The sequence below is a fragment of the Aphidius gifuensis genome, linkage group LG2 (genome assembly GCF_014905175.1).
Source record: "Aphidius gifuensis isolate YNYX2018 linkage group LG2, ASM1490517v1, whole genome shotgun sequence".
NCBI classification, from domain to species: Eukaryota; Metazoa; Arthropoda; class Insecta; order Hymenoptera; family Braconidae; genus Aphidius; species Aphidius gifuensis.
In genome coordinates this window covers 15,327,903-15,340,051 of record NC_057789.1, presented here as the reverse complement: position 1 = coordinate 15,340,051, position 12,149 = coordinate 15,327,903, and the positions used below count along the sequence as shown (strand labels likewise).

General features: G+C 29.3%; 1 protein-coding gene across 6 annotated transcripts in view; it reads left to right on the top strand.

Annotated features, from left to right (window-relative positions):
• The window catches only part of LOC122849177 (serine/threonine-protein kinase N), a 43,064-nt gene that overhangs the window by 9,229 nt on the left and 21,686 nt on the right, over positions 1-12,149 (top strand). For all 6 annotated transcript variants that reach the window (XM_044147777.1, XM_044147782.1, XM_044147778.1 and 3 more), the window contains one exon: positions 7,814-7,968. In XM_044147777.1, the coding sequence (XP_044003712.1) occupies positions 7,814-7,968 (155 nt within the window). The remainder of the gene's footprint in view (positions 1-7,813; positions 7,969-12,149) is intronic.

Here is a 12,149-nt window from a genome sequence, read left to right as displayed (position 1 = left end):
AATAATAGAGTGGTGGGGAGTTTGGCAGTCAACTGGGAGTTTATTTCTTTGGTAGCCATTTTTTTTTTATATTTAAAATACATTGAAAAAAAATAACCTAACTCGGCTACCATTTTTAACGTATCTTAAAATTCGTGTTTTTTTCAATATTTAAAAATTAATATCTCGGTCGGATGACAATTAATTAAGCAGCCATTTCAAAATTAGGTTAATATAATAAAATTAAAAGTATTTGACAAAAAATCATGTAATTATGAGTTGTCTAAATTATCGATTATCGCTCGCCGACAATTAAAATGGTAGCCAATAAGTGCAACGTGTTATGGGTCTAATGGACTACCATGAGACAGGTATTCTCGGTCAACGACATTATTCGGAGGGACCTTATAGAGAAGTTTGACTGCATATGAGAATTTTTTAAATTGTTGAATCATCAACCTGTATTTGCTGCTATCTTGAAGATCCAAGAAAATGATAATTTCTGCACCCGTATTCAGAGGATGTCTTTAGGGCTTTTTTTCCGATGGTGGCGCTTCAAAAACTTTTTGTCAGAGTTCTGTATGAAATGTACTCTATGACAATAGAGCTCATTTTCATGCTACCAAGAAGACTAGAAAATCTTTTTCTTGTTCTATAGGAAAAGAATGACAATTCACAAATGAAATATTATCAGCATGAGATTTATCATTAACTATTAAAGGATCACTTGATGCACTTATAATTTCAATATTTTGCTCAGTATTATCAAGTAATTTTAGACCAGCATCATTGCTGTTATTTTCTTTATCACCAGACAAAATCAAGATGTTGGAACTGGGTGTCAGATTGTTTTTCGTGCAACTATTTCTAAATTAATAAATACAGTAAAAATAAATAATTGTAAATATTTCTTTAATTTACTGAGAATGTATACAGCGATTTTTATTTACCTGTGTTTTTTTTTCATCTATCTTTTGCTAATTACAAAATGAATTACAAAATAAGCACAATTCATATGCTTTCTTATTTTTTGTGATTTTTTCTATCAATGATACGACGAAAACTCCCTTCTTCCCAATAATTATGTGATGGCCTGCCACCTGACATTGTTTACAATTTTTTTAATATAATACAAGAACAAATTAATTTTAATTAAAGAATATAATAATAATAAGAATAACAACAAATAACAATAAACATCGTGAGTAATGAAAACATTAAACATATGTTTGCAAAATGGCTACGAAATACTAAGTTCCAGACTCTCCACGGCGAAGCGCGCGAGTCGTGTAATTTACCATGTACAAAACAAGGTGTAAATTACATGTAAACTACATGTAAATTACATTGTAAATTACAATGGGTTTCATCCCTACCCAACACTGATTATTATATCGTCTTTCTTGATTATTATCATTGTTATGATTATTATTATTTTGTTTATTTTTGTTTCTTCTAAAATAGCAATATTTTGCAAGATGCCCATCCTTTTTACACCATGTTTTATTGTTATATTCATTTACAACTCAAGCTTCACCATGTTCTTTTAATATTATTGGTTGTAATTTTTGTTCTTCCATTTTTAAACGTGATACTAAGTTTATTAATTTACGTTCAGCTTTGTTTGTTGATTTCCATGCTGTACTTAAATGTCTATAAGATGGTGGTAACTAACTAATATTTTCATAATAATCATTGTTTCATGTAGCTTTTTACCCATAGCTTCTCATTTATGTGCTAGTTGTTGTATTTTGCCAATGTGTCGTTCTATATCATCTTTTTCAGTCATAGCAAGTGCATACTATTCTTTAGACAACATATACATGCTTGCTTTATTTTTATCGTCATAAATTTCATGTAATTTAGACCACATTTGATTTGATGATTCACAATTCGTAATATGTAACATAACCCTAACAGTACGACTCAACCCGTTTCGTAGGTTAGAATCAGGTTATTTTGGTGTTAAGTTTTTATAAGATTTCTTCGTGGTTGGATAACTGTTACCTGACAGTTGCAATGTGCGCAAAAACAACTGTCTCTAACCGCGTTATATAATGGTTATTCTGAGGTTATGGGAACCGAAAACCAGCTTGCTGTAACCGTTATTTAACCGTTCAATAACTTGAGTCGGATTTCGGTTACTTTGAGGTTTCCCCAATGATATATCCCAATCACTTCCGTAAGATAGAATCAGGTTAGTTTAAGGTATACAGGGAATTAGATATCCTCAACATATCATTGTTATCAAATCCACATTTTTCCCTCCTTTCACTCAAACGCAAAAAAGGTCTCTGTGCATGAGAAAAATCTTTAATTAGGGATAAAATAAGCCCACACGTAGTGCTATATGCCTGCTTAGCATTTTACCATGACGACACAACTTGTCTGGCTGTCGAAGGTTCACTACCTTCTCTTGACTGGCTCTCTATGGTTTACTACTGGTTCTCTCTACTTTGTTTGGATATTTTGTGTGGTTCTCTATTTATCAGATGTAATATCACAGTAAAACTTTGCCCAAATTTCCAATGACGTACAAATACTAACCCAGGTAGGAGTTCTCGGGCTCGAACAACTGTGCGAGGGTCGTGTATCAAGCCTTGGGAGCACAGGCTTGACACAAGACTGTCCCCGTTGTTTTCAACCGGCCTCACACATGCCTCAATAGTCCAAGACGGTGTCAAGCCTTTTTTTTTTGTTTTTCCCGGCCTCACACGAGCCTCGTAAACACAGGCTTGACACAAGACTGTCCCCGTTGTTTTTCCCCGTCTCACACAGGCTTCAATAGTCCAAGCTGGTGTCTAGCCTGTTTTTTTTTGTTTTCCCCGGCCTCACACGAGCCTTGTGTCAAGCCCATTTTACCAAGCCCGACACGGGACTTGACTTGTGCATATATTCAATTAAAAAAAAAAAATTATATTAATTAGATCTATAAAGTGTAAATAGAAATTTTAAATAACAATTATTAGGTTTTGACTATCGTGCCAGGCTTTTACAAGGACTGTGTATTGACTCTCGAATGAATTCATTCATATAAAAAATTTTGACTGACTCATTCATGGATACCCTGGTGGTTGACTTGATAGAGCATTGGAGTTCCACGTGAGAGACCTAGGATCGATCCCCCGTTATGCCGTTCATTTTCGTTCATATAATCATCGTTAATTCAAATTTTATCGCGAAAAAAATAATGACAAATTAATAAATTAATAATAATTGTTTATTTATATTTTTTTAAAATTTTTTTTGCAAGCCGGTGTCACGCCTGGGAACACAAGACTGTGCCAAGTCTGGCAACACAAGCCTGTGTCAAGCCCGATACACTAGTTCGACACCAGCAAATACATCGTGAACATTCCAGACTTGACACAGGCTTGACACAGGCCCGAGAGCCGGGTAATCAGGCTTGTCCCAGGCTTGTGCCCGTCGTCACTTCCTACCTGGGTAATGATCACGCTGGATCTCTGAATTACTCTCTCATAATTATAATTATTATTATTATAACACTACTACATCATAATGTATGTATGTGATTTGAGTTTACGATGGATCGCTGTGAATAATCATAATATGATTGAGATATATATTATTATTGTAATGGCTACGCAAGTATAAGACCTGGTCACAATAGCTCGCTGTATGGTTCCCTATTGAATACTTATCTCACCGGAAAATACTTGCTCCCACATCTATGTTACTTGTGACGTAAGTATTTCCTATAGTTTCATTTCAGTTAATGGTTCTTTTGTCGTACAGTCAGTTAGAGAGCTAAAAGTAATGACCCACACGGAAAAAAAATATATAATTTATATAAAATTGATATATAACGATTATATATAATAGTTTATATAAAATTATATATATTTTTATATAAATTTTATAAAAATTTTTATCACATTCCCCCCCCCCCCCCCTTTAATAAAAAACTTAATTTGGCCGAAAATAAACATTATAGATAATAAAAATAAAATACTTCGAATAGTAATAAAAATACGAAAATGAAGAGCATGAGAACTCGACACGAAGCTTATTTCACTTGAATCAAGTGGAATATCTCTGGTGATCGAATAATATTCACTAGCTCCGTAAAGAAAAAAAAAAAACTAAACTGAAATATTTTTACTTTTAATTTGAATAGTTATAAACTATTGAATAACTTTTCAATATAAAAAATATATAATTAAATATTTATTGAATGCATTTGAATGAATAAATGCAATTATTCAATGATATAAAATTTATTCGTAATAAAAAGTTAAGGCATTTAAAAACAATGACATAATACTGAAGTCAAGTGTAAAAAAAATCAACGCAAGGCCAGGTTCCCTTGAATCTAGTGAATATACTTGAATTTAGTGAAAATACTTTTATTTAAAAAAATTTTTTTTTTTATTCGCTTTTTATTTGTGCCACTTTAATCAAGTGAACTCTTTCTTGATCTACGAAAACATTTTAAACGAAAAGCTATAGGAAAAATAGTAGCTAAGAAAAGGATGTAGCTAAGGAAAAGATGTTGTTTACCTGTTAATTTGTTTAGCAAAATTATTTTTATATAAATTAACAGGTAAACAACTTCTTTTCCTTAGTTATCACTTTTCCTATAGCTTTTTATTTATTTAAAAATATAAAAAGCTATAGGAAAAATGGTAGCTAAGGAAAGGAAGTTGTCACATGTTAATCTATACGAAATCAATTTTGCCAAAGAAATTAACATGTAGGCAACATCCTTTCCTTAGCTCATATTTTTCCCATAGCTTTTTATTTATTTAAATAAATAAATGGTCATAGGAAAAATGGTAGCTAAGGAAAGGAAGTTGTCACATGTTAATTTATACGAAATTAATTTTGCCAAAGAAATTAACAGGTAAACAACATCTTTTCCTTAGCTAATATTTTTCCCATAGCTTTTTATTTATTTAAATAAATATTATTATTATTTTATTTATACGAAATTAAGTTTGGCGAAGAAATAAACATGCAGACAACTTCCTTTCCTTAGCTACCATTTTTCCTATGACCATTTATTACTTTAAATAAATAGAAAGCTAGCTATGGGAAAAATATTAGCTAAGGAAAGGATGTTGCCTGCATGTTTATTTCTTTGGCATAATTAATTTCGTATAAATTAACATGTGACAACTTCCTTTCCTTAGCTACCATTTTTCCTATGACCATTTATTAATTTAAATAGATAAAAAGCTATGGGAAAAATATTAGCCAAGGAAAGGATGTTGCCTGCATGTGTATTTCTTTGGCAAAATTAATTTCGTTTAAATTAACATGTGGCAACTTCCTTTCCTTAGCTAAAATTTTTTCTATAGCTTTTTGTTTATTTAAATTAATAATACTTAACATTTTTTTTTTTAGAACCATTTGCCAATGGCTTTTTTATCAATTAATAAATGAACTTTATATTAATAATCAATAAAAGAGCTATTGGCAAATGTTACTTGTAAAAGAATGCCAAATAAATCAATTTGTAGTCTATATTACTTTCAGTCATTCGCTACAATTATTTTAATTTTTTTTTTTATTTTAATTTTCTAAGCTCATTTATTTCTTAATTTTTTTTCATTTGTTTATCTCTTCATTCATTTAATTTATTATCCAAACAATGTATTGTTTGATTTTTATTGAAGGTCATTCTTAATAAGGATGAAAATTTCCACTTTTATATATACGCGCGATGGCTTAGGGGATAACGCACTGGCTTTAGGACGATAGGTTTAGATAGGTTTAGGTCGATGTAGGTTCGGATCTCGGTTAGGATAATTAGAAACAAAAAAAAAAACACTCACATACTTCAGTGAAAAAAAACACATACTCAGTGAAAATAAAAAATCCTTTTTTTTTTGTTAAAAACTTTGAAACATATTTCAAAAATTTTCAATTCAACACAAGAGTATAATTGTTGAAAATCAAAAACTTCCACTTGAATTAAGTGTAGGCTCTTTCATTATGAAAATTTGTTTTTACATTTACAAGCAAATATTTTTACAATATGCTTAAAAATTTTTTTAATTGGAGGAATTGAAGAAATTGAAAGAAAATAAAAAAAAACTCTCAGCAATGAAATTTTTGAAATTAAGTATATAACCCTTTCCAAAAAAACCCTTTCCAAAGAAAGTTTTTTTTATCTAAGAATTTAAGAACAGACACTAAAAATCTTTTCACGTCTAGAAAGCACATATAAATCTAATCCGAGTTAATAATCTTCGACAATGAACAAACTTCTACTTTATTCAACAGTTTATTTTTTTAGAAGAGGAAATTCCATTTTTGTTTTAAATCCTCACAGTGTTCAACGCAAGTATAGTTTCTTGAAATTAAAGAATCAATACACTTGAATTTAGTGAAAATATTTTTATTTAACAGTTTATTTTTTTAAAAAAGGAAATTCCATTTTTGTTTTAAATCCTCAAAGTTTTTAACGCAAGTATAGTTTCTTGATATTGAAGAATCAATATACTTGAATTTAGTGAAAATATTTTTATTTAAAAAAAATTTTTTTTTTATTCGGTTTTTATTTGTGCCACTTAAATCAAGTGAACTCTTTCTTGATCTACGGAAACTTTTTTCTCAGTGTAGATTTCTATTAAAATATACATAAGAGTATGACTATTCTAAATTCTTTTACTTTGCTGTTTTATTCCCGATTTTATCTTTCTTTCCCATTCAACTATGACCAAAGAGCTGATAAAATTTTCTATATTTGAATGAAAGTCAATAATAGAATTGTGATTAAACAGCAGAGTAAAAGAATTTAGAATAGTCATATTCTTATGTATATTTTAATAAAAATCTACCATAAAAATTCTGGCTTCGAGGTAAAGTACTTGCTTCACAACCAAAAAGACCCGGGTCAAATCCCGACGAAAGATTTATTTTTTATTTCTTTAAAATTTGAGTTAATTTTTCAAAAAAATCAATTCACGGGGGAGGGGGGGGGGGAGGTGATAAAAATTCAAAAAATTTTGTAAAATTTTTATAACAACTTCTTAACAAGTTTGGCCAAATTTTATAATAATTTTATAAAATGATTATATAAAAATTTTATGAAATATTTCCGTGGGGGCACACTGATATACACCAACACAGATAGGGGCATTCTGTAGCGGGGGAAAAAATTCTCTTACGCTCACGCTCATTGTCACTATAGAGAATGTCACTATAGAGAGATTATACTGTAATTAATTCATAGATAAATTATTTAACTCCAAAAATAATCGGAGTTTATTAATATAATACGGTGCTATGATATTAAACCTTTTTTAAGTTCAAAAACTGGAGTTTCCGAATACTTTTTGAACACTTTTAGAATACTCGAATATTAAAAATATCTTTCAGGGACAATCATGTTTGGGAATCTGTCTTCAACTCCTCATTTATATTTTTGAAATACCGATCGAATACCGAAAAATATTCACACAACCCTATACTTTTTAAATACTTAATTTTTTCATCTCGGGCAAGAAAATCCCTTACCTCTTCACGAAATATTAGTAATGTTATTCAAATTAGAAGTGGAACCAATAAAATTCCAGAACACGAACCTTAACTAATGGTTTTATAATTTTCGTTATGTTGAATAATAAAAATTGTTAAACTGAATATATAAACTACTGTTGTTTATCTATCATTTTTTGTTTGGAGTATATAACAATTTTTTCTAAATAGCATAACTATTTTTACTTTACTCAATCAACAAAAACGATATTACCGGCAAAATAAATGATGTTTAGTTACGTCAGTGTCTGTGTGGACAGAAAAGAGAAACACCATGTTGCCGTTGCGATAATTTCTAAAAATATTATGTTTATGTTTCATGTGCTAGATAAATACGAACCAAGTTTGGAGCTTGCCCTGGAAGAAAGAGTGGAAGAGCTGCGACACAGATTGCGGATTGAAGCAGCTGTGGTGGAAGGTGCGAAAAATGTAATTCGTCTACTTCAAAGTGCGAAAGTTGCTGACAAAAAAGCCTTAACTGAGGTGATATACAATTTTCTTTTAATTTTCTTTTTAATCAATCTATTAATATAATAATAGTATTCAAACAACCTAAGTAACCTAAGTACACGGAGAGAAATCCACAGCAAAAATCACTGTAGTGCTGTAGTAAAAATAATAGCTGACGTCATTAAAGTGGTTCAATCCTACTTCACATAGTAATTTTTCTTTTATTTCCCAGGTAAAAATTAAAGTCAATTTTTTGACTCCTCATTAGAGATGCCGCGATACGATACGATACGATAATTAGCTGATTATCGTATCGTGTCGTAGAAGTTGATTGTCGTTATCGTAACGTGTCGTCTAGAAATTCGACAAAAAATCAAATTATCGTGTCGTCTTATTATCGTATCGTTATAGGCGTTGTCGTATCGTATCGTATATTATCGACATTATCGACGATAATTTTCTTTTTTTAATTATGACATATACCAAATAATATATCATGAATCATGATTCATAATTTTTACATAAAAAATTTATTAAATAAAAAATAGTCAATATGAGAAGTTCGCGGCTTTTATGAATTTGACAAATTTTCTTAAAACAAATTTAAAAAAAAATATACTCGGTGCAACAAAGTTTTATATACTTTATTGTATATAAAACTATATTATTACTTATTTTCCTTTTATAAAAAGTTGATGAATAACGCTGCTTCCAGTCATTTCATTGGTCGTCATTTACATACTCACACACTCAAAAAAAAAAAAAAAGAAAATCACTTTAAATATTTATTTTTTTGTTTTATATTTTTGCTGTATTAATGAAATCGAAATTTGTACATAATAAACAATAACAAAGTTTTGTTAATTTGTCAACTAAAATTTTGAAGTAACCAATTTTTTTTTTCAAATCATTATTGAAGTATGAACCGTGCAATCTGCATTTATTGGTTTAGATTAAGCTCACGACTTTCTTTTCAAAAAAGAAAAATAAAATTATTCAACAATATTTATTAATAAATATTAACAGCTGTTCGAGGTGACATGGGGTCATTAATAAACAATTTTTTATATTTTTTTCCCACTCTGCTATTATAAGCCCACGTTTTTTTCTTTAAATATAAAAAAATAATTATTTGTAAAGGATTATTTTTTGGAGGTGTCATATAATTGTTTATGGCACCTCGAAAAAAAATTTTATCAAATGATTTGTTTATTTTCTTAGAAGAAAAGTCGTAGGTTAATTTGTATTAATAATTCTTCTTCTCAAAAAGAAAGCCGTGAGCTCATTTGAATCAATAAAAGCAGAATTCGTACTTTAAGATTATTCAAAAAAAAATAGTTTACTCCAGAATTTAAATTTACAATTTGTTATTGTTATTTAGGATCAAATTCTGATTTTAGTAGTACAAAATATTCAATGTAAAAGGCATGCATCTGTATAAGATCATTTTTAAGTAATTTTTTTTTTTTTTTTTTTTGTTTTTCTCGTGTTAAAATTTACTAAGTCTTATACCGGTAACACAAATTATTTTGAATCCTTTTTTTTTTTGTATAAAAAATTTCATTAATTGTTTTTTGTCATATCATTGACAGTTGATCAACGAAAACGGCCGCTTGCGGCCGTCAACAACACTAGTATGATTAAAATTTGTATTACTTATAATATTAATTATATTAATCTAATAATATTGAAGTAATACAAACTTTAATTATGCAACACCGAAAATATCGATTTTTAAATTACTGAATGATGGTCAGCGGAGTTGGTGGTTCGGTACCGAAAAAACCGAAAATATCAGTTTTTTTTTTTTTTTTATGTTGCAATAGCCTATTTTTTTTAAAAATTATGATATGGTGTGGAGTTTAATATAAATTTGAAGTCTATGGACTTAAGTGTTTATTTTTCTTTCCTTATTATAAATAAGACATCTTAGCTTGAATTTAAATGTATTTTTTCCGATATTATCGCGATAACGCGATAATTTTATCGGTTATCGTCAGTCAAATATCGTATCGTGTCGTGACGACGATACGATAAAAAATGGAATTATCGTATCGTTGTCGTCATTATCGTATCGTCTTGTCGCGATATTATCGATTATCGCGGCATCTCTACTCCTCATGTCAAATTGACGTCAATTTGATGTCAATTTGACGTCAAAAGTAACAATTTTTGACTTATAATTAAATTATACTAGATGGCGTACCAGTGCCCATAAAAGGATATCAGTCGTTCTCTAAATCATTTTTTGTGTATTTATTTCATTTATTATTAAAAAATTTAGTTATTGGATTTACTATCTAATAAATTACCTTTGAGACATAGACAAAAGCAGTAGCTAAAGAAAAGATGGAGCTAAGGAATTAATGTAGCCAAACAAATTAAGGGGTAAGCAACATTAATTCCTTAGCTTCATCTTTTCCTGAGCTACTGCTTTTTCTTGGTATTTTAACTGATAAACATGAAACCAGCAAAATTGAGAACCACTTTACCTTATTGCATCGACGGCCACGCCATCTAACAGAAAGTCAATTTTAAGTCAAAATTTGTTACTTTTAACAAATTAACAATTAACTGTCTAGTTTTGACGTCAATTTGATGTCTGAAGTCAAAAAGTGACCTCAGATTGACGTCAAATTGACTCTAATTTCTACCTGGGTTTGTCTAAATTTTTACTGTAGTGTACAGGAATATTCGTAAGCCAGATGATGCAAATATTAAGTGTAAGTGTCTATTGTGTTTCCAATCTTTCTTAAAAAATTTTATAATGTTTACTTTATTCATGAATCTAAATAAAAATGCGGTGAAACACATGATAATTATATAACGGTTTATTTTTTAAACATTAATACACACGTTACATTTTTATTTTGATGTCTTGAACGATGAGTTCTTATTTAATTTTTTTTTTTTGATTAATTTTTACTGAAGTGTAGTAGGAAATTTAAGTTAATTCTGGTGGGCTCCTCACGTAGCTACAAATTTTTTCTGTACGCTACAATAAAATTTGCTTGAGTATCTACAGAATTTTTCGCTGTTGATCTCTCTTAATGTAATTATGTACATTGTCCATTTTTTTCAATTTTTTATTATGTGGTTTCTTTGAAATATTTACTGTCAAAGTTGACAACTTCAACGCATAAGGTATAGGCGTTACCTCATGTTTATTCTGATAACTTTTTTAAAACGTACCAGAAAACTTTTCGAGCACTACAAATTGACAAAAATTCAAAGTTTTTTAATATAATTTTCATTTTTTCGTGTGTCATTCAATCAATAATTAACTTTTAATCATAGAAATTTGTTGTTTTTCGGGATAAGCGTGGCACACAGGCGTGAACCTACACAAACATGCGTTGTAGTATTCAGTGTACGATGTAAATTTTACTCGCTATCCAGGTAGAAGTTGACGATTGTGCCACGCATGGCACAAGCTTGTGCACAAGGCTCACATGCTTGTGTCAGGCTTGTGCCAAGTCAGGACTTCCAGGCTTGTACCAAGGCTTAATTACTAGAATTATACCAAAAAAAATTAGCGTGTTGCGAGTACGCGCGAGGGAAGTGGAACTTCTTTCGGAGTAGTTGTATGTCACGCTGAATATTTCAATAAGTTACGCTAAATAATAATAATAATAATAATAATATTACAATAAGTTTTGCTGAATATTATTAATAATAATAATAATAATAATAATAATAATACTTACAATAATATTCAAATATAAATATTATTAGTTAATAATAATTATTAGTATTTATATTCCGAATATTATTATTATAAATTTTATTATCAATATCGTCACATTAATGGAAAAAGGGCGTAAGTGTCATTTTTGGGAATTTTTTTTTTTTTCCAAAAGAAAAAGGGCGTAAGTGCAAATTTATAAATTTTCGGGCTTTGCATCTTATTTTGAGGCTTAAAAAAAAGAAAAAAGGGCGTAACAACCTTCGTTAAAGGATAGAGGGCCTATGTTCAGGGACTTATGCCTTTTTTTCCATTATCAAAATCATTTTTAATAAAAGATGAAGATTTGTAATTATTTTCATGTTTTTTTTATTAATAATAAATTATTTATAATTATCAGTAAACAATTAATAATTTAAAAAATCCGGCCATCAAATAAATTTTAAATAAAATTGGAAATACGACCTTTATCTTTTATCAAAAATTATTTTGATAACGGAAAAAAGGCGTAAATCCTTGGACATACGCC